This window comes from Myiozetetes cayanensis, unplaced genomic scaffold, assembly GCF_022539395.1.
Source record: "Myiozetetes cayanensis isolate MyiCay16 unplaced genomic scaffold, myiCay2020 scf1, whole genome shotgun sequence".
NCBI lineage: Eukaryota > Metazoa > Chordata > Aves > Passeriformes > Tyrannidae > Myiozetetes > Myiozetetes cayanensis.
Genome location: NW_026086604.1, coordinates 131,795,000 through 131,818,463, shown reverse-complemented (window position 1 = coordinate 131,818,463; position 23,464 = coordinate 131,795,000). Strand labels below are relative to the sequence as shown.

General features: G+C 35.7%; 1 protein-coding gene across 1 annotated transcript in view; it reads right to left on the bottom strand.

Annotated features, from left to right (window-relative positions):
* The window catches only part of MALRD1 (MAM and LDL receptor class A domain containing 1), a 236,467-nt gene that overhangs the window by 127,988 nt on the left and 85,015 nt on the right, over positions 1 to 23,464 (bottom strand). The window contains 5 exon segments of the mRNA XM_050325308.1: positions 5,600 to 5,897; positions 8,960 to 9,207; positions 11,177 to 11,390; positions 12,348 to 12,458; positions 14,657 to 14,813. Of these exon segments, the coding sequence (XP_050181265.1) occupies positions 5,600 to 5,897; positions 8,960 to 9,207; positions 11,177 to 11,390; positions 12,348 to 12,458; positions 14,657 to 14,813 (1,028 nt within the window).

The following is a 23,464-nucleotide window of genomic DNA, read 5'->3' as shown; positions in this document are numbered from 1 at the left end:
ATCTACATATTCTATGGTATTCCCACCATTTTCATGTAAAGTATGGAATTGTGTCCTGTACCAGAAAGGAGAGAGAAAAAACTAAACCTGTAAATTTCTTAGTTTTAAAAGTCTAGAATATAATTATAAATTTTGGTACTATTATATAGGTGAAAATGAAAATTGCCACTTGCATGGAATTTCATTCTAGATACATCTGAGTCTGTTTTCAGACACTAAAGAGGAAAAAAATTCACAACCTGCTGCATGCAGTTGAGGTAAGTATGTAGATATAACCAATCTTCCAAAAGAAATTATGAGTCCTCTTTATAGAGGACTATGGTTTTGTGTTTTGGCTTTTGCTGTTGTTGTTTTGTGGTTTTTTCATTTATTTGTCTGTTTGCTTGGTTTCAGTTTAATTTTTTTTCTTTGTTTCTTTTTTTCTAGAACTGTTTTTAAATGCTTTAGACCTTCTACTTTATTTGTTTCATGTGCTGTTTTCACAGTCAATGGTCGATGCTGGCTGTTTCAAGGGAAGCTCTAAATGCTTTGTTATTCAATTGGTTTTCCATAAAAAGATATTTTATTCCTCCTTTCAGTATAAGATCACATTATGCACTGAAGCATAAAATGTGATTGTTCTTGTAATTATATATTAGTTACAATAACTGCCAAGGTTATTTCTATTTATGTGTCTGTAAATTTTTATAGATCTAATTATAACTGCAAAAGAGTGATACAAGAAATACCCTTTGGCCTTTAGAGTACACTAAAATTTTGAGCAATATTTCAAATGAAAATATTTTTGCTGAATCTGATTTTTCGATAATTCTATTACTTTGTCTATATTTATTTTAATTACGTTTCTGACTGAATTCCGTAATTTTTATTTTTTGTGAATTAGGCTTTTGTGCTAAAATGATTTAAAAATCATTCTGGCACAAAAAACCATCCCCACTAACCAAAACAAAACAAAAAAAAAAAACAAGCAAAGAACAGAAAAACATAGCAAGACTGTATTCTTTAGCACTTACTTATAAAAGACAGGGAAAGGTATGAGTAATGAGTTAAGAAATTTTGACAGTGATATGAAGTTATTCAGGGTGATATAAGCTAGGAATAACTATGAATAATAGGAAAAGAATTCCATGAAAATTAAGTTGCTTAATGTGACTGTTCCCACTGCTGGTTTTAAACTGGGCAACCTTCCTGACATCAGCTTGCCATTGCAGGACATTGGGCTTTCCTAGAACCCATGTAATGTCCAACCTCAACAGGTGTATCAGTTATTTCATACAACTACAACGGAGAAAAACAGCCACAGTTAAACAAATGAATTGCATCCTGAGTGACTGGCAATGAAACGAGACCTTGAGTTACACAGAATAACACAGTCTGTCTTCACACAGAGGTGGTGGAATCCTATCATTACCACTCCTAATGACTGACAGAGTAGAGTACTGAAATAGCTCCAGGAACACAAAATCCCAGTGTTCAAAAAGGACAAAACAAACAAGGCTTTAGGATTTATCAGGAAAGAGAGAAAAGAGAGAAAGAATAATTTTGTTACAGTATTATTCCACTGGTCACTCATTTCCTAAATGCTCTACACAGAGCTGATTTTATAATCCCAAAAGAGTATAGTAGATTTTTTAAAAAGTCAGGGAAAGGAAAACATATGGAATAGTTTCCGTGTAAGAAGTAAGTTGGAACTCCTTTGGTGTATAATGTTGCTTAAGGAGCAACGATTGCGAAGAGAACAATCTAGAGTAGGTGTGTTTGGCTGTTCACCATTTTCAGCCAAAGGAGACAGGGTGAAAATAGAGTCACTTTCTCAGCAAGTGGCAGAACTGTAGAACTTGTTGCCAAAAATGAGAAAGGGGCTGAATGTGTTCCCAGGGAAACCAGACTCTATACAGAAGGCAAATACATTAAGGTTTACTACATATACAAGACCACATTTGGTTCATAAGGTCTCCTAAAAAGGAAATATTAGGAACATTAGATGGAAGTATCATACATGTTCAACATCTCATTGACAGCAGTAGAGACAGGACATCAAGTAAATGAACCCTGATGTGAGACTCTGTGAATATTCCTATGTCCTGAAAGACAAGTGCAACACTTCAGTGACTTGCTTTTAATTTGCTGAAAATAACTGTCTTCTCTACCAAATGAAGCAAGCAGATAACAGTTCTCTAGTCTCTGGGAATAGCTTTTCTTTACTGTAGCCTGCAAATCTGATCAGCAGCCCTTGGCAGCTGTTGTATTCTCAGGTAAATGGTACTGAGACATGAACAGAAAATGGTGGAGGGATTTGCCATTTTTATAGTCTGTGATGACACTGCAGGAGGGAAAGGATGGCAATAAGAGAGGACAAGCAAATTTAGAGAACATGGAGGTTGTTGCCAAATCCACGATGTCTCTCAGGTAAGCGACTATAAGTATAAAATATGACTCATGGATAACTTGTGGATAACTGTTCCACCATTAACCTCCACGATCTACGGGGGGACAGCCTACCTCACCATGGTATTCACCATAGGCTGCTGGGGGATCTCTGCTCCAGCACCTGGAGCACCTACTCTCGCTTCTTCTTCCCTGACCCTGGTGCCAGCAAAGCTGTTCCTCTCACATATTCTCACGCCTCTCTCCACTCACAGTTGCTGTTGTGCAACATCTTTTCCCCTTCTTGAGTGTCCCAATGCAGAGGTGCTGCCAATGTCGCTGATGGCCTGGGTCCTGGCCAGAGGGAGGTCCATCTTGGAACTGGCTGGCTTTGGCTGTGTCAGACATGAGGGAAGCTTCTGGTAGCTTCTCACAGAAGCCACCCCTTCAGCCCTCTTCCCACTCCAAAACCTTGCCCCACAAGCCCAATACAGAAGGAACTGCAGCTTTTATGAAGTTCAGCATGGCCAGGGTCTGTCCCTGAGCAGGTGTGGATACAGGTAGCCTTTTACATAGGGCAGAATCTAACTCAAGAATCTTATCCCACTGCAGAGACACAGCAACAGGCATAAATAGCATTGTTAGAACAAAACTGTCTTTGTATTTTCCTACACACATTATGATTGTGGGACATGAGCAGAAACCAATGTTCCCCCATGCATCACTATTCATACAATGAAAAGTTGATAAGGGCCAGTCTAAAATGATGGTTTTTTTATTTCTCATGCCTAGCAATTTAAGTGGCTCTCAGTGGTTTTCCACTTCAGCCTTGCTGTTGCTAAGCAACACCATGAGGACAGTCTACAATAACCTATCAGTTTACAGAAAATGACAATTCTAACTTTCAAAATTATTTTTTCTAGCTGTCTGGTACTTGCTTTCAGCCTTTAAACACTTAGAGAATGTTTTTCTGAAAGAAATAACCACCTTAGAATATATTTTTGTTAATGTGTAGAACTTCAAAGTGTTTATATAGAGTCAGGGAACAATTCTCCTGAACAGTGAGAGTCTCTGTCACAGATGGGAAAAGTTAATAACTCAATTCTATTTAGTCTCTGCACAACATCCATTTCTCTATGTGCAGAAATAACAAGCACAGACCCTCTCAGTATATTTATCTTACACAGCGATATTGCTCAATAAGACTCAGAAGATTCTCCCTTGCTTTGTGCATTACAAAGATTATTTAAAAAACAATAACCCATTAAAAAGAAATTGTATTAGAATCAACCTCAAAAACTACAAATCTCTCTCTCAGAGAGGAAACATTTCAACTCTCTTAGCAAACATTCTCCCTAGTTGGAGACAAGAAAGGAACAGACCTCTGCTGTGTGATGTTCATCAGAAGCTTGAAAAAATTTGAGAAATGGATAAAAGTCTTTCACTTTTTGTCTAAATCTTCATTTGTGTCTGCATATAAATAGATAAGTCTAAGAGTCTCCATTTTTGGGGCTGATCATCACAGTCATTCTAGTTCGCTCTAATTAAAAAAGTTGCATCGCAGAGCACTTTTCACAACCTCCAGCATGCATTTTGCCACTGTTCAGAGCATTTCACTAGGCAGAAGCAGATTTCATACTCTGGTTTGTAAGCCCACTTTTTGAGCAATGATCCATACAGATATCACTGCTAAACAGTAGCTGTAAGTTGAACCCTCAGTGGCTCATGTAAACCCATATCCTGGACAAGAGAAATTTGTTGATATAAAAAAGATGGTTGGTTCACCATAAGGCTGAATTCACACCGTTACCTCAAAGTGTTGGGAATCTACAAAGTTCACAAAGTACATCTTAGATGAGATACAAGAAACCAGTCTCTGGTGGATCTTTTGTGAGATTTTAGTAGCTTTTTTATTATATATATCATAAAAGTCTTTTGGAACATCCTTTACTATAAAAACCAAAGCTTTTAAAGTTTCTAACATTGCCACAGGGACTTGCATCTAGCATTAAGAGGATAGAGCCTGAATACAACAACACTGAAGAATTAGAAATCTTGGTTAGTGTTCCTCTTGGGGTAATGTTCATATAAAGCTGAACTTTAAAATACCAATCTCATTTGCAATAAATTCCTGTGACTTGTTTAGCAGAAGCAGGAAGACATTACTATGTACTGTAACTGGCACCTTATCAGAGAGATGTCTGGAACCTTTTGCCTGTATCTTTTCTGCTTATTTTGTGCATGAAGTTCAGTGTAACTTGTTGGGTTTGATGCAGTCTCATCAGTGTTATTTCTCAATGCCTGAGCAGTGCTTAATGATATCCTAAAGGGGAAGGCTACCCATTAGCAGCAGTAACAAAGCAAAGTAGCTCACATAAATTAATGATTCATTCTCCTGGTAGTCCTTGACATTGGGAAATATTAACTTTGTTTTATTGATCAGAAACACAGAGAAGTGAGACAAAATGACTCTCTGCAGTCATGCAGGAAATTTGTACTAGGCCCAGGAAAAAAATGCATCTCCTAAATTCCACTTCAGGGCTTTACATTTGAGTAGCTCCTTGACAAATGTGGAAGGAGGAAATAAAAATTTGTCCTGTTCTGTCAAAAAGAGTTTCTCCTTCATCATTTTTGTCCAAGCAAATAATGGTAATGATCAGCATCGGTGCTTTCAAGAGTAGCTCTTACCTGGGGGTTATTGGGATCCATCCCCATCAGAACTTTATTATTCTGGTAAATGTTTGCTGAGTCTTATTTCCCCTGAGTAGTAAGTGAGGATGGTGCAAATAATTGCACCAGTACTGGCACCACACCAGACAGGAAGAAGATGGATGTGTTGCCTAAATAGTATCAGTAGCAATTCCCACCAGCCAAAAGCATTAAAGCTTGCTGGCCTTATTGCAAACTATCCATATTGGCTCTTTCCCATTCAGTTCTTTATTTTACAATAACTATATTTTTAAACCATTCATAAATAAGTCCTACTGAATTAACCAGTATATTGTCTAAGTAGACATCAACAGAAAAGAAGCTTTGCAGATTCACAAGTGTTAAATCAGTACCCAAACAATTACTTCATAAAATATTTTTATTAGAATTTCATGGGTTGCCTAAAAGCATTTTAGTTTCTACATGTCTTTATTTCTCTTTTGAAGAAGAGACAAAGAAATGAAAGCATTGCTGCTATTCCTTCTTTCCAGACTTACCTAGGCTGTCCATAGCAAGAACATACCTGTTGGAGGCAGCTCTGTGGGTTCTGCTGGTAAAAACTCCTGCAATGGTAAGCACTCCTTGGAAAACGTAAGGTCATCAAGTGCTATGCCATCTTTGGGACCATTTCCAGCTATTCCTTCAAAGACAACTTGAAAATCTTCATTTCCATTTCCAGCCAATGTCAGTGCCTTGTGCTGCCAGAAATTTCCCTGGTTTCCAGTAAGATTAAGTAGAATTCTTTCATGTTTTAATGTAGATCTTTGATAGACAATCAATGATCCAACGTGAGCTCCATACATATGATAATAGAAAATTATCTGTAAGCAAGAACAAGAACATCAGGAATGGAATAGGTGACTTCAGACACATTCTCTAGTGTATTTACAATAATGCTTAAACTGAGCATTACTAGTTACATTCACAATATGCCACTAATTTTACTAATTGAAAAATAATTTAATTAAAACGCATAAAAAAGACTTACTAGTGGCAATTTTTGAACTATCCCATAAGTCAAACTTTGAAGCCAGCAATAAAATACTCAACAGCTGATCTTTCATCCCTTTGAATAACTCTTGCATGTAAATGTAAATGAATTAAAATACTTAATAAGGAAAAAGAGGAATAGAGTAGTGTCACTTACAATATGAGAAGCAGTTTGTTTCACTGAACAATTATTTGGTTATAGATGTGTTTGTGCCAGATTATAGAGTGTGTAATTAGAGAATAATCTAATCTATTATAGAAGCAAGTATTCTACATGGACAAATGAAAAAAAAATCTAAAATAAGACATAAGATGTCTTTGGATTAGAAAACAGTGATGTATTTATTTTTAGTTAGAATGAGGAAAACAAATTATGAAGCAAAAAACTAACGCCAAATAAATACAGAACATGAAACAAATCACTGTGAAAATTCTTCACCATTAACTGCACTCTAGGTTATTTCCAGTTCAAAAACATCAAAGGAATACTTGTATTTAGTCAAATTAATACTTAATCTAGTTCATTATCTTGTTTCTGACAATGATCAGAAAATTTCCAAAAATTATGTCGGATTCTGAAACAAGGTAATTCATGTTATTATATGCAAGAACATGCCTATAGCTCAAATTTCTTCCCAGCATAACGCATGGCACAAGCATTGAAGTATGAAAACTCTTAACTTATTTACTATAGCTATAAAACCTAATAACAGATATTATTATATCTGTAATGCAAATGTAAAGATATGTTTCTTTATGTTACCTGGTGCTATAGGATTTATAGGCTTCTGCAGTCTATTGCATTGCCTAAATATACTATTTTTTAAAAATCACCTATATTTCTATTTAATTTATTTTCTTTAATCTTTGATTAGTAAAACCACCAAGGGCTTTGTGTTCCAATTCTTTTGAAAGTTTTACTGTGTTTACTTTTAGAATGTCTCCTGTGCAATGTAGTCAAATCTAATTTTTATAAGTCAGTTTTCTTACTTGGAAATATTTATACTCACCTGACATTTGCTTGTTCTGTGACTACTCTCTTTCTCTTAAAATCCTTCTTTAAATGATGGTTTTCTTTTCAATATATGTATATATCTTTAGATCATATAATGTTTTCACATTTTTTTAGGATTAATCCCTTTATTTTTACCACTGCTGAATTTTGTTTGCTTTCTGTCATTACCTTCTGAGCAGATATTGTCATAGATTTTCCCACCACAGAACTCCTGACTGACTACAGTTCTTTTCAAAATTACAAGACAGTATTTTATATATTTTTCCTTCTTTTATTATAATTGAATTATACTCCATCCCCCTTCCCTGACCCCAAATCAATCTTTCTGTACTTCATATTTACTTGCAATACACTTATCTCAATTACACTGAATGATTTTATATATTAACGTCAACATACTGGTCTTCTGTTCTATTACATCATTTCAAGATATATCATATAGGAGTAATATCATCTTGCTAACAGCTATACACAAATTTAGTTTTAAGCATATATCTAAGTCCTTTCATGGCTGGGGCCCCACATTATTCAAACTTGAATTCATGTGAAATATTCATTCCCATACTTCTTTGTTTTACATCAGGACATAGGCTAGCTCTCTAGTCTTAGATCTACAAGTCTCCCTGGATGTTGTCATTCTCCAGCTACCTACTTAATATTTTCAGCTTTATTCTGAAGAATTTATAATAGAGTTTTGAAAGAATTATAACTGGTCCGATTTGTAACTACTTTTCTCATATTGAAATAAATTGAAAAGGTTACAATTCAAAAATTTACAGACAATATTTGCAAAAACAAGTATCCAGTGCTCCCTACTACATATATCATAAAGAAATTGCTGATATTAATTACAACTTTCATGGTTTTTATTAAAATTCTTTGATGTCTTAAATTCCCTCAGAATCACAAGGTATGCTATATGTTTCTGGTAATAATTACAGATAAGTTTAATACTTTTTTTCAACACCATCTCTTTTGGCACCATAGTCTGCAACAATGGTGCTTCAACACTGGGTTGAAGGAGCACTCCTGGTAGAGATAGCAGGAGTACCAGTCTGGTATCTCTACACAATGTTCTGCAGTGAATAATAATTCAACAAAGGTATATAAGGGTTATTTTCTAACACAGCGTTGGTATTATTCACTGTAGAATTATTGACAAATATTCATTTTAAAACTTTCACTTTGTGTTTGACTCTGATATTAGAAACTGGGATGCCACTAATTTTTACCTTGACATTTAAAGACTATGAAAATGTGGAAAAATGCCGTTTCAAAACAATGTGGAGTTGAACTTGCTGAAAAATTATTCTTTCAGTGAAACTATAAAAGATATATAAGAACTGTTAAACTTTTCATTCCAGGTTTGCAAAGAAATGACCGAGCTGAAGTCACTACAATGTGCTGGAGTGTTGTGGGAGATCAAAGCTTACATCTCCGCATTCTCTAGAGAGCTGGTAATAAAATCTTCTGTCACACATCCTACCATTTGTAACTGTACTCTTTGAAAACCATTTGTTACTATATTTATACACATTTTCTCCATAAAATTGCGAACCATTAAATAGTTGTTTGCTACTTCGGATGAGTGTTCCGTAAGACATTGTAAATCAGACACTCTATTCACTGTCAAGTTCATCTGAATCTCCAAGAGCACATATTTACTTACAGAAATCATTTTTCTCCCATAGCAAAATATACATTTTCTTGATATTTCAAGAACATAAGATCAGGTCCTGACTTTTCAAAAAAAAAGTTTGTTTGTTTTTCCTTCTCAGGAATTATTACAGTGATCCCTTTATTCATTTTATGAGTACTACCTTGGTGCAATCTAAAGATCAAATTTTTAATTCCTGATAATAGCCCACCTTCACGTACCTTGCAGTTTTTATTCCTTTTGCTTAGGACAGGACTAGAAATCCTAGCTTTCTCTCCTAGCAGCTGAAAAAAGGAACTCTTTATAAATATATAATGACCAGATGGTTCTTGCAGTGTATGATCAGTAGCTGGTCCAGTGCCCAATTTTGGAGTACTGCTAGTTCTCAGGTTCCAGTCAAAATCATCATTTTCATCTTGCTTCCATCCACAAAGATCAAACTCAAAATTGCAATGGCCAATAGAGGTACCTGAAAGACATTTGCATACACATGAAAAGAGATTTTTTTTCAGAATGTCATTAGATACATATACTGGACCCTCATGAAGGGTCTGGAGCACAGGTCTGATGAGGAGCGGCTGAGGAATCTGTGGTTGTTCAGCCTGGAGAAAAGGAGGTTCAGGGGCAACATTATTGCTCTTGACAACTACTGGAAAGGAGACTGTGGTGAGGTGGGGTCTGGCTTCAAGTCACGTCAGGAGGTTAAGATGGATATTAGGGAAAATTTATTCACTGAAAGGATTGTCAAGCATTGTAACAAGTAACCTAGGGAAGTGACTGAGTCAGCATCTCTGGAGGTATTTAAAAGATGTGTAGATGTGGTGCTTAGGGACATGGTTTAGGGGTGAAATTGGCAATGCTAGGTTAACAGCAGGACTTGATGATATCAAAGGTCTTTTTCAACCCATATGATTCTATGATTATCTACATTTCTCCTTAAGTTGTATTTAATGCCTAGAAAAAGAGAAAGTTGTCATAATTTTGGTTGATTTTCATATGAATCAATATGCGTGGTTTTTACCAATTTTCAAATCTTGAATGTCAAAACAGCAACCACGGTGAGTAAACTGTCCACTTAAATTATGGTGAGGTCACCTGCAACACTCTAAAAGTTTAAGCTATGTATATTTTTCCCTCTATGCATCTATAAGTTAATTATAATGATTACCAAGTAAGACTAAACTTGCTGAAATAAGCTGCAATTTCAGCAGAGAGACTTTTGACTGTGCCCTGAATATTCTTACTATTACTGCTGGAAAGGAAAGTGCTTTGAAGACAAATTTGGAAACTGTATCAATTATTTGGTCTGACAATATAAAAAATTACAAAAGCTCTCTTGCAAAACGTATACAAAACCTGAGCCTCTTCTGGGATCTGATAAAGTTCAGCCATTTAAAAGCAGCTTTATTTAATTGACAGCTGACCAGAAGCATCAGTAATGAGGCCAAGGAGCTGGAATCCATGGAATCTACACATGTAGCCAAAATGTCAAAAAAATACGAGTAAACAGTTTTTAAATATTTCAGAAAATAAAAGCCAAAGTTTGAGAATCTTTTTCAGTAAAGTAATTCCAACTGAAATACTCCTCAGTTTTAATTGCAGAAGATCTGAAGATCCCTATAAAGGTTAGTCGTGTAGTATTTCTGGATTCAAATCACTGAGGAGTTAAATAGCATGAAAATAATTTGCCAAATACAGTCCCTTCGCCATGTACTTTAGCTCAATAGAATATCAGTATACTTTTGTTTCGTAGAATTTGTATTCAGTGAGAATTTGATAAACTTTATTCATATTCTCCATAAAAATGAGGCACCTGTTCATATGGTGCCTCACAATATGATGCCTCACAAATAATGCAGATTTGATTGTGTGAGCCTTTCCTACTACTGTAGTAGAAAAAAAAAGAAAGTGTTAATATCATATATTGTGATCCAGGAGGAGCCATTTGATGTGAAACATCATTCTTTGAATCAGATACTACATGTGCTGTTTCCTGATATCTCTCGTAAAACCAAAATTGTACAGTATTGAGATTAAAATGATTTGCTGAGAGACCTGACAATCCTTGAAATATCTAAGGAGGTAGGTCCCTCATCTCCCAAAGGTATTACGTTTGAAGCATTTTTTTCAGCTTTAATACATTCTTTTCATATGGAAAGCAGGATAATTTTATTCTGCTTTTAAAGACATCTGCTTTCTGAGTTATTTTAAGAAATTCATTAACAGCTCTTTGTGTTTTCTATAATGTGATTTTAAATTGAATAATAGTAATTTCAAATCCTTAAAAGCCAAGGAATAGAACCAAATTATTACTTTAAGCAAATTATTCTTGTTTGTTTTCTTAGCTGATGAGCTGTCAAAAGTATTCAAGTAATAAAAATTCACAGCAGGCACAGTTACTTATGATAATTATATTTTAAAAAAAAATCCATTCTTACTGCAAGTAGTAGGGCTTTCATCCGAGTTATCTGCACAGTCATTTACAAAATCACACAGATTATTCTTTGGGATGCAGTACTTGTTGGCACAGGTAAATTCCTCTGATGTGCAAGGTTTGCCTGAGATGAGCAAAGGGGAACAATCTTCAAAGGTAATATCATCCAATGCCACGTCTCCCATGTAACTGACACCACGTTTTGCCCTGAAAATAACCTAATAAAAATTACAGAACTATTACAGTAAGCCACTACTAAGGTATAGAAAAGCTTATACACACAACATGAGAAGATCAGAGACTGGTGGTTCTTGCAAATCTTAGAATATAAAGAGTCGGTTCCTCAAAGCACAGTCCTACAAAAGCTTGTACTACAGTTTGTACAGATCTGTCACTACAGTTATTGAACGTTGGGGAGCCTAGTTGGTTCTGGGCTCTCAGTAAACTGAGATACTGAAGATGGAACTTCTTACACCTGGCAGAGGGTTAACCACGGACAGTAGGACTGTGCAACACAGATGGCAGTTCCTGCGGAATGTCAGCCTGAATTGTGTTAGGACATGGGTTGTCATGTCCAATCTATAAGTTGTTATGATAGTGAAAACCAATGCTGTAGTACATGTTCACTCCCAGAACTGTATAAAGTAGCTGTAATGTTGCAATAAAGAAGCTGCTGGTGTCCTGAAACCCATACGCTCCCATGACCGAAGTAACCGAAGGGTTATCTGCTAACATTACTTACAGAAAAACAGTTCTTGACTGTCTCTGTTTTTTCTTCATAAGACTACAACTAAGTATCTCTAAGAAGCTTGGAAATCTACTCCTATTCCAAAGCAAACATCATGCTCAAGAGTCTTTTTCAAAACCCAGATATTTTTACTTACTTCACAATAAGGAGAAAGAAGTGGAATAGTTTAACCTAAGTTGGGTTCAAGGACAGAAAGGATTCTGTCTTAAAAATGGATATCAGTCTGAGATTAAAGAGGAGTGAGAAATCTCCAAAAAAGCTTGAGTCCAGCTCAGACAACCACTCAGACAGACAAAAACATGACTTTTGCTATTGGGGATGACAGGTACATGTACAGGGCAAAAAGGGAAATGAGGAGGTAAAGTATGCATAATATAGAAGTACTAAAGCCAGCTGTGTAGGAAACACATAATATAGGAATACATACCTGAAAATTTGATCGAATTCCCAAGAACACTTCTGCTCTGTTCCACTGGGCACCTTGGCTGCCACTTTGAGTCCACAATTTAGAAGTCCTGTTACTGGTTTTACAGAGTACCTAAAAAGAGTAATAATTCTAGATCACAAAAAGATATCTTTCCATTTCCTACTCACTTTAGGGTCCCTTAAATGTATACGGGAGTACGAAAGCATCCTGTACACCTCATCTCTATACCATCATTAAATATCACAGAATCATAGAATATCTGGAAGCAGAAGGGACCATCAGCTCCGAATTCCTACTCCTCACAGTACAACCTAAAATGATATCATGTGACTGGGAGTGTTGTCTAAATGCTCCTTGCACTCTGACAGGCTTGGTTCAGTGCCCTCTTCCCTGGGGACCCTGTTGCAGTGCCCAACCACCCTCTCAGTGAAGAACCTTTTCCTGATGTCCTATCCAACGCAAATGGATATACCAGCATAAGTGACCATACTAAGGAAATGCTTTAAGGTTTTCTGATCGCAGAAAACATACTCAGTCCAGAGTCTTAACGTGGACTAACTGATCTCATTAATTTATCCAGGGGGGCTAACAGTGAATAAAAATTATTCCTTACTGGAAAACATGGAAAAATAACTAAAAAGAGTTACTAGTTTATACATACATTAGACTACTCTTCTGGGATAGATTTTCTTGTCCTGATTCTTATGAAACATTTTTTTCTTTTACAAATAAAATCTTGTTCTTTTTTTATAAAGATGAAATTTCATATGTTTGGGCAATGAAAGACTTGTAAGCCCACATACCCCTGCAAAAAGTCAGTGAATTGGGGAAAGATGGCACTTTTCAACATGAGCAGAAAGTCCTAAACATGCTTTGCTCCAACCTCTTGAGGATCCAAATTCAACTGAGCTGACAGTAACAACAAGATGAGTGTTTGATGAAGTGTGTCAAGCTGGGTCTCCAGCCAGTACTAGCAGAGCTAAACATCCATTCACCAATTGCCTGAACTACTGCTTTCAAGGATTTACTGCTACTCTGCGTAATCTTCTTAGGGCAGCGCAGGCATTTTTCATCATAATGAAAAGAAACAGTTTTTTGTTTTAAATTTATGCAGTCCCATGAGTGTATATGCTGTTGCATAACAGGTAAGTTCTGCCAAGCAAACAGCAGATCCTCACATAAGGAGCCTTCGTTCCAGGGGAACAAAAGGAACAGATAGTATATTAAATTGGATAGAAAAACGAAGTGACATCTGAAAATATAGGCAAGAAGAACTGTCTCTAGAAGACATAAATTTAAGGGAAAATAAATAAATTAGAGAGAAAGGAATTACAGATATTACTTGAGAGAATAAAGGATGCTGAATAAGAAAACCTCTTTTTTACTCTCACATACAAACTATATTTTTATATGAAGATATGAGGGTGACTATAGACACATACACACATGCTTTTACATAGACTGTGAATTACCTAGTATATTATATATCCAATTTGATACTGAACGCAGAGGTGACTGAGTGACTCATCCTGAGTATTTTTTTTCAATCCATTCCTGATGTTGTAGGTATTTTGTAACAATTATAGGAAATCCCATTTTATGTTGTGTGGCAAAAAAAAAAAAAATGTTTAGAACAATGCTGCTGTTTTATTCATTCTCTTTGCCGTGACTCTGATCTACAAGCTGCTAATGAGTTATATTTCCTTTTAAGAAGTGTTTTTATTTTAATTAGAGTTAAGAAAAAGGTATGGGTAAGCACATTTGTTACTTCTATGTCATAGAAATAGTTCAGTGTTGTTTACATTAATATAATTAAACTCTGAAAGTTGTATCTTCAACTTTCCAAGGAATAAGCTATTTCTACAAAATTTTAGGTCAAATTTGGATACAGTTACTTCTTTTGTTCCTGCTCCCACATTCAGGCAAAGACTTTGATGTCCTACTCTTGTTTTTCAGTGTCAAAGGGTATTGTGAAATACCAGGCTTTTGCTTGTATGGAAGTTCCAACCATGGTATGTCTATAAGGTCAGAATTTTTGGTTGTTATAGGTTATATTTTCCCCAGTTTATTGAAGCTAATGTTTCCTTTAGATCATAATATATTGAGAGCAGTAGAGTGTTAGTTCATTTTCCTTTATTAGCAACCTAGGCTTTAATGAGATTAAAAAGAAGGTATAAATTTCCTCAAAGCAATTTCATGCAGTAAAACCAAACCAAACCAAACCAAACCAAACCAAACCAACAACAACAACAAAAAAAAAAACAAAACAAAACCAGAAACCAAAACCAAAACAAAGAGCATCTCCATACCTCCAGAGAACCTATTGTTGAACCATTCATGTAGTTCCAGAATATGATTTTGCATCTGGGGCCCGTAAGGGAGATGACAGGGGTAGAAAAGTCAGCTGTGTGACCAAATTTTCCATTTGAGCTATCTGCGAACAGATACCAGCCTTCTTCAGTAAACCTGCTCAGAGAAAAAGGGTTATCTTTATTAAAACAAAAATGATAATCATAATTAAGTTATGATTGCAATATTTCCTTAGATAGTATCTACTGTCTGCGTATCTGGATACATTTTAGTGCGTAGCCAGAATCCCAAAAAAACCCTTGCAAAGGCAGCTGATATTTTCATATCAGAGATTGGTAAAAAAAATAAAGCGTTGAAGTCAACCTTTATCCACGGGATCATGTAGATGTGGGCTAAAAGGGTTTCTGGCTTTCCCTACAATCCTCTTTCCTCAGGGAAATCAGAGGGTTCAATTTTGGCTTAAGGTCAAGAATATCCAAGACACTGGGTGCAACTTTGTCTCCTGAGCTGCTGGAAGAGACAGAAGGATGAAGTAAGCATCAGACTCTGTGTGTACAGAGAGACCAGAAGAGAAGTTTTAGTGTTTTGGGCATCTAAGATTTGGCCCCTAAAAACACCTGCTTTCCAAAGTAAAGCACAGATATTAAACAAAGATAAGATTCTGCTCTCCCCATTGAAGGTGCCTCATGCTTAGTGCTTCTCAAAACAACCTTTCCAACAAGAGCTCACTGTTGTTGTTTGTGAGGACGACCAAGTAAACAAAACTGGGCATTCTATGATGATGGTCTAAATTCAGCTTTCATTGCCTTCATCCAGTATATTACATCTTGTTCTTCACACAGCCTCACTCACACACCGTCTCCTCTAGAATCTTACATACTAACAATATTCTTAGCTCTATTATCTATATTTACCACTAGCCTTCACATATGATTGGATGTTCACCTCTTATTTACATTCTTTTCCATGCTGCTAGGCACTGCGGCCTTGCTGCATCCTCCAACAGTTCACAAATCTGATGATGTAGCCTATGTTTTTAAATAGGTGCTGGTGTTAGGTTTTCCTTGCTTTTCAGTTTTCTTGATTGACCAGGTTCTGAGCAAGGACTCTGCAAAGCTGCACCAGTACAGCTGTGAGAAGGCAGTGACCATGACCAGCAAGCATTGCTGAGAGAAATACATGTCATGGCATCAGACCCTTCCCAGACTCAAAGTCCTGCCTAATGGGAAGAGTCAGGAATTTGATTGTGCAGATTCAGAAACACCCTTGAAACCAGAATTGAAAACCAAAACAAAACACCCTCCCAAACAATTAAAAATACAACATTTAAAATATGGTGCATACCAACATTTGGTGTAAGTCAGACATGTTACAAGTGAAATCAGTGAAGACTGTTCATAAACCCAGTAGGGACTGAAATTAGTCGGGGGAGATTCTAGAGGGAAGAATAATGATCCGTGGAAATCAGGATCTTCTCCACAGTTTTATTTTTCTTTTCACTCAGAGACAGATGAGAGAATTATTGCTGAAGCTTTTCTTTTATCACTGAATTCTGGCAGTTCAGACATCTTTATAATTACTTCCTGCATTTACACTATCCTTTAGATAGCAACCTAAATATTAAAAGTTTCTCCTAATAAACTGCAGGTACTACAATTAATAGTTGAAAACTTTGAAAGCTCATAGTTACAGGTCTTTCAAGCACGTATATATTTGGAATAATCATTTATTTCCCTCCTTTCTGCTGAAGAAAGATGTTAGTTCAATGTAACAATTTTAGGTTTCTTCTTTTCCCTGGTACTGAGTATTCTACCAGGGTCAGGCCCAGAGGTAAAAGAGTTCATCCAGTTCTCTTAAGGTTCGCAAAAACGTTTAAAAATTCAGGATTTACTCTCCTACTGGGAACATATGCCTTCGGTGGCCCAAGAGAGTCAGCTCTGTATTTATCACAGCATTCAAGAGGACTGTAACAAGCAGAATGACAAAAAGCTCTGAAAAGATGTAGCACTTACAGCCCTTATACTTCCTAGTATTACATCCATGCCTCTCTAAGATTAGTTTGAAGCAGTGGTAGGGTACAATCAGCACTATGATGAAATTCAATCATCCATTTCGTATTGGTATGTTCTGTCAGACATGTCTTTGTCCTGAAGGCAGACCAAAGATCATGTCTCTGCCTAGATGCTGCTTGCCCCACAGCACATCCTAAGAAGGCAGAGGTCATTGCAATTTTTTAACCTTCTTTCAGTGTTCGCTACAATATCACATTTAAAACTAGTAAACCAGAGGAAAGTTAAGTTTACCAGTGAAACACTTCACAGAGTGCTAGTCATTAAGCATGGTAACAGTATGCGATTACAAGAATATTAAGGTTATGTGGGAAAGTAACAGGAAACAGAAGGATCAGAAAGGGATGGGTATGTGTAAAACGCCCTTGTTGAATTTCACTCCTATCATGGAAATTTGTACACTTAGGACTACAAGACTTACATACTTGTGATCTACCTGTGTTTAAAAGAAATGCTTTCTCCCAGGAACATTAACTTGCATTACAGGGAGGTGTACATTCTATAGGGGGAAGAGTTTGAAGAAAGTAATAAGAAATCATTCTGTTTGCATAGAGTTCATAAGCTAAAGGACCCTCAACTCCTATGGATGCATCTTTTGTAGCAGAGCCAGTTAACATATGTGCAATTATCTGTTCAGTTTGTCAAGCTCTGACTTTTAAAGTAAAAGATTTCTTAGATGGACTACCTGTATTTTAAACTAGTAAGAAATATACAGTGACAAGGTATTCCAAAATTTCCATAAACATAAATTATGTCTCTCTTACTCTGCTCAGAAGACATTCTTGTCTTCATCCATCATCTTTGTTTTTAAGTGATCTTTAATGAGGATTAACAGTTTCTTAGTTGTGTGATTTAATCATCTAACACCTGCTTAAATTCCTTTCTTTCCTATTCCATAAAAATATTCCCCTGATTTTTATTTTTTTTTAAGTGAGATCTCAAGGACTCAATGGTAAGAAGTGTAAAACAAGATATTGTTTAACATATATAACAGTGAATAAATCTGGCTTTCAATGTAGATCTTATGTAAGTGCTGAAATTCAGCAGAAAAAGTAAGGCTCCCCTGCCAGTAGCTTCAAGAGCTCAGGCTAATTTGGAAAATTATCCCATGGAAAACCTTTCAGTTGGCAGCTACAGTAAGTGTCATTAAAATCTTGATACTTACCCTCTGAAAATAATTAATTTTACCTCTGTACTGAAAGCATTCCCTATATAGAGACATTCCTGTGCCAGTGCAATAATTCTAATTAATTTCAGAGGGAAATTCACAACATTTTAATGGATATAAAATTTTCAACATAAGCAACTGATCTATATTTGCACACTTGTCTTTGTTAATAGCTTGATATTTCAAATATATTTTAAACTGTAGTTGGCAAAGAATGGGTATTCATAAAAGAATCTTCACTGTATTTCTATCTTCAAAGCATTCAAAAGAACTCAGTGAACTGAATATACTAAATGGGAATTAGTAGTAAGGGAAAGATTAGATGTGTTAAGAAAAGTTGGAGACCTATTGAATAATTAAGCCTATCTTAAATCTGGTAGTGTTACAAGTAATGTCTCATGCTGTGAATTACACATTTCACAGTAGTAATTGTCTATTGTTGGAATGTTTGAAAGTGGATCAAAAACTAATCAGCTGAACTTTCTTGTACAGAAAGTTTAAGCTCTGATTTAATTAATTGCTGGACATATCTTAGTTTATAAAGTGTTAATTCCTTTATGTATCTTCTAGAAATTGTTTGAGAATGCCTAATTAAGCACTTAAATGGACTTATAAAATACCTTTTACTCATTATTTTCTTTAGGATTGAAAACTAAATCTGATTAGAAAACAAACAACTCCATTTCATTAAAGAGTCCTGATTTACTTCCAGATCTCAGCAACAAGAAAAGAAAACAAACAAAATCCACAGAATCAACCAAAATCACAGAATCAATCAGATTAGAAAAGACCTCTGAGTTCATCGAGTCTAACCCATGACCCAACACCACCCTATCAACTAGATCCATGGCACTCAGTGCCACATCCAGTCTTTTCTTAAATACCTCCAGGGACGGTGACTCCACCACCTCCCTGGGCAGACCATTCCAATGTCTGATCACTCTCTCTGTAAAGAATTTCTTTCTAATGTCTTACCTAAACCTCTCCTGGCACAGTTTAAGACCGTGCCCGCTTGTCCTACTCCTGGTTGCCTGGGAGAAGAGACCAACCCCCACCCGGCTACAACCTCCTTTCAGGGAGTTGTAGAGAGTGATGAGGTCTCCCCTGAGCCTCCTCTTCTCCAGGCTAAACAGCCCCAGCTTACTCAGCCTCTCCTCAGAGGGCCTGTGCTCCAGTCCCTTCACCAGCCTTGCTGCCCTTCTTTGGACACTCTCCAGCATCTCAATATCCTTCCTGACCCAAGGGGCCCAGAACTGAACACAATACTTGAGGTGTGGCCTAACTAGTGCTGAATGCAGGGACAGAAATCACTACCCTACTCCTACTGGCTACGCTGTTCCTGATACAAGACAGGATGCCATTGGCCTTCTTGGCCACCTGGGCACACTGCTGGCTCGTGTTCAGCTTCCTGTTGAAGAGATGGAAGTTTCAGTTTCCTTAGAGTTATACGTATCTTAATGATTAGCACACCATATTAAATTTTGAAATTCAGAAAGCAACAGCCTCCACATGCATTTCCATTTTTCTCTGAAAATATGTAGATACTGTGCAGTATCTACAGAGCAAATCAGATCCCCATAGACATGTTGGACTTATTGAAAGTGTTATTCTTCAGCTTTACAACACCATCTGCCCAGGATGTGCCAGGTTAGTGACCTGCAGGGTCTATTAGACCAGATGGGTTTCTGTACAGAGAAAAAAACCAAAGTAGTAGTCAAGCAAACCCACTAGGGCTGAAGATGACATTCAAAAAGAGCACTGTTTGACCAAAGGGGAAGCACTGTGGGATACTAGACATACCAGGAAATGTGGGCAAACAAACTTCAAGCTGATGGTTTGAATCAGACAAGGCAGTGGCTTCAGTTTGCATTTACCACATCCTCTGCACTCTTTATCAAGGTAGTGGTACTGGGGGAGATCATTCTTTTCTCTAACTTCTCTCCCCCAAGAGCATGGTTAACCAGCTGACAGAAGTTTTGCCACAGTTAAGGTATTTGCAGGAGAATTTTCATTTTAGATTAGCTAGGATTTCCTAGTTAAAAAACATTTCATCAAAAGATTTCTGAGAAAATTTTTAGTTGAGAGGGAGTTAAATTCTTTTAATTCCTAAAAACCATATTTATGAGAAAATGCTTATGTTTTTGTCTTGTTTTTCCTTGTACTGTGTCATCAGAATATAGTACTGGTATTTTAATGCCTTATATATTTGACACAAGATGGTTGTAAACTGCAATACTTTGACCTTTACATCATGCTTATGTTGATTCCTATTAATTCTTGTTTATAGTGTCAGAAACCATACAATATTAAAGTTCTGGTAAAAATTTAAGTAGGTATAAACAGAAAGCTTTTCATATTTTCTACCATTGGCTTCAAAAGTTGCAATATAAATATTCATAAGCATTCAAAATTCGATATAACAGTATTCCAAAGGAAACAGGCAAACATACAAGGATGGTTTAATCTTTATATGTTCGTATAAAGTCCAATGTAAGTTCAATAAGTTAAGTGTAAAATTGGGAAGCTGTGCCTATAACACTGTTTACTTGAAATTTGACTTTGAGGTGGGAAACTGCTAAAAGGTTAATAGAAGCAATTTAGAAATATTACAGAAGGGTCATAGAAATAAATAAATAAATAAAAGTCTTCTGTTAAAAGAAAAACAAACTCTAAGACTCCTTTCAACACTACATCTTCCTGTAGAAATCACAAAAAATGCTAAAAAAAAATCAGAAGTGAAAGAGACTTTAATATTCAAGCACTCATTCAAGAAGAAATTTATCACCTCCTTTATGTTCTGTTTTACAGCTACTCAATGCACTGCCCATTATGCCCACTGGTTTAGTCAGAAGACAACATGTGATATAAGAAGGAGAGGGTAGTCCATGATGGGCAGTGCCAAGGTTTTACCTCAGATGTGTAGTGACTGTGAGTCTGAAAGAAATGTGGCAGAGCACATCTCTAGGAAGCATGAGAAGATTTACACTGAGAAAGAAGGAGAATGATAAAAAAATAACTTGTTTCTTTCATATCTGTGCTTGCTAGATATTCAGTGTCTGCACCAGAAATAGTTTGGTTACTTATCCTTCTGTAGATAATACAGGATGATCTATTATAGATCATAACACATGAACAAATCTTTTACAGACCCTGTCTTGCAGTATTTGACACATAACATATTAATAGGCTTCAAAAAGGTTCTTCCCTGAATAAAAATTATTGCTAGGTTATTATTTTAGAAAAAGAGTGTATACTTTAAATTAAAATACTTTAAAGCATATGACTTTCAGTATTCTTAAAGAACAGGAACTCCAATAACTTAATTAATTCTATGTATCAGAGAAAGATTTTCTCTGCTAAGTACTTCTAACCACTTAACACTTAATGAGTTTTAAATAGTCAGTAACTAAAATCTATATCTAACAACCAGAAGAAAAAAAATAAAAGGAAGGCTTTTCTTGAATTTAATTTAAACATTTCTGTAAAGATTAAAACAAAAAATTAAAAGGGAATTGAGAACAGTTATTGGTAATGCAGATTTTCACTTAGAGCAATATGTGATAAATTTAATTTCCAGCTGGTTATTACAAAAAGAGTAAGTTCTCTTATCAAAATTTGAAACATATTTTTATCTAGCAAACTCCCATACCTATTAATATTTAATATTAATGCATAATAAACCCAGAAACAAGAAAGCAATATGATTGCCATGCCACAATAAAGTAAACACAAACTCATTGGAAGGCGGCTTTCTGAAACTGTGTCATAGAGCTATTTGCTACTGCAGAAGACAACCTCTACCTGTGTTTACAGTTGTCTGTAAGCTGCTGGATGCCAACAGACCATGCATAGTGCTAGAGAAAAAGTTTCTCTCTTGAGCATCTAAACTTTGGCACAGGATGGAAGTTCAATAGCTAATTCAAACCAAACAGAAAAAAAAGGTGCTTAACACACCAAAACACTGTGTCACATACTGAGACCCGTAATTGGACACTGACATTAAAAAGTGGCTCAAAAGAAAATCACAAATGTGAGAAGGAATCCTTGTACTAAATCAAATTGTGGTATATTTATTACCAAATTCTAAGAGTTAAAATTACAAAAGAAAATTTCTATCTTTAACCATGCTATAGGTGTATCACATAAAAATTTGAAGCCTTGCTTTACACAATAAATACAAATTCCAGTAAGAAAATGAGCTGGTGAAGTTTTACTCACATATAATGATTAAATTCTTCACAGTTTAATCTATTTTCATTATGAGATTAATCCTAACATAAGAGGTAAAAAATAATTTGGTTATGTTCTCTTTTTTCATTCAAAATTAGGTTTGATGAAATAATGATTACTTGAATTGAACTAATTTTACATCATCCTGCAAGTAATTTCTGGCTGTTACCTTACTCTTAAAAGTAATTGGTATTATTTTAGTTGGACACACAAGAAAAACCAAACCAAACCAACCAACCAACCAATCCAAAACAAAAACCAACCAAGCAAAAAAACCCCAGCAAACAAACAAACAAACAATAAACCCCAACAAACCCAAGAAAAATGGACAATATTTTAACTCCCCAAGTGGATGGTGCAAAATGTAATTTTACATTTTCAGCATTTTCCAAACTTCTTTTTACTTTAAAATGAATTATGATATTTTCTTCAGTTTCATTATACACACACTACAGAGATCTCTCTTATAAAAATATTGAATGTACAGTCTTTAGTGTCTGTTTTTTAAGTAACATATTGCTTCAGGTGATACTAATAGGTATTATCTGTATTGTCTATGTTAAGATGAAGTCTGATAAGATAAGTGGCTTACTTCTTATAAGCACTGGTGGAGTCACCTGATATTCAAATCTGAATCCATCTGTAGATTCATGTTGCAATATTGTTCAGTTACAGGGAGAAGAATACAAATGGACATGCAGACTTAGAGAGCAGAGAGGAAAATTGGGGCACATCATGTAAATCCAGTGCTTTACGGGTATAGCGTAATCACAGCAGAAGAGAGATGAGTAAGGTACAACCACACAGATCTTCATTTGGCACATAATCAGAGAAAGTGCACAATGCTAATGAAGTACAAAGTCTGATGAGGCACTTCAAATCACACTTTCCTTCTCAGTAACTGAGTAGATCAACATATTGGAAGTAGAAACAATTGATTAAAAGAACTCATCTGTTCCTCAGACAAAACATGATCACTGCATACTCCTCTAAGTACACTTTTTGTATGGATCTTGCATTTGCAAATTTTGCAAATCTCTAAATCTCCAAACTGTAGGTATGACTTTTAAAAATTCACAGACGTGTCCTTGGAACTGCAGAAATTTCTGGGTCCTTTAAGAGCAGAAGGTGTATCATTGGTTTAAGGCTACCTTAAAATAACAGAACAATAAAATAACAGAACTGCTGATACTGAAAAGGAAAGCCTAAAAACCTTAAACCGCAAACAAATAAACCTTTATAGCTGAACAGTAGAGCATGGATTAGTATGTTATTACTGAAACTAATCCCCTTTTTTTTCCTTTGTTCTGTCAGCACCATTGTTTTCAGAAAATTTCTGT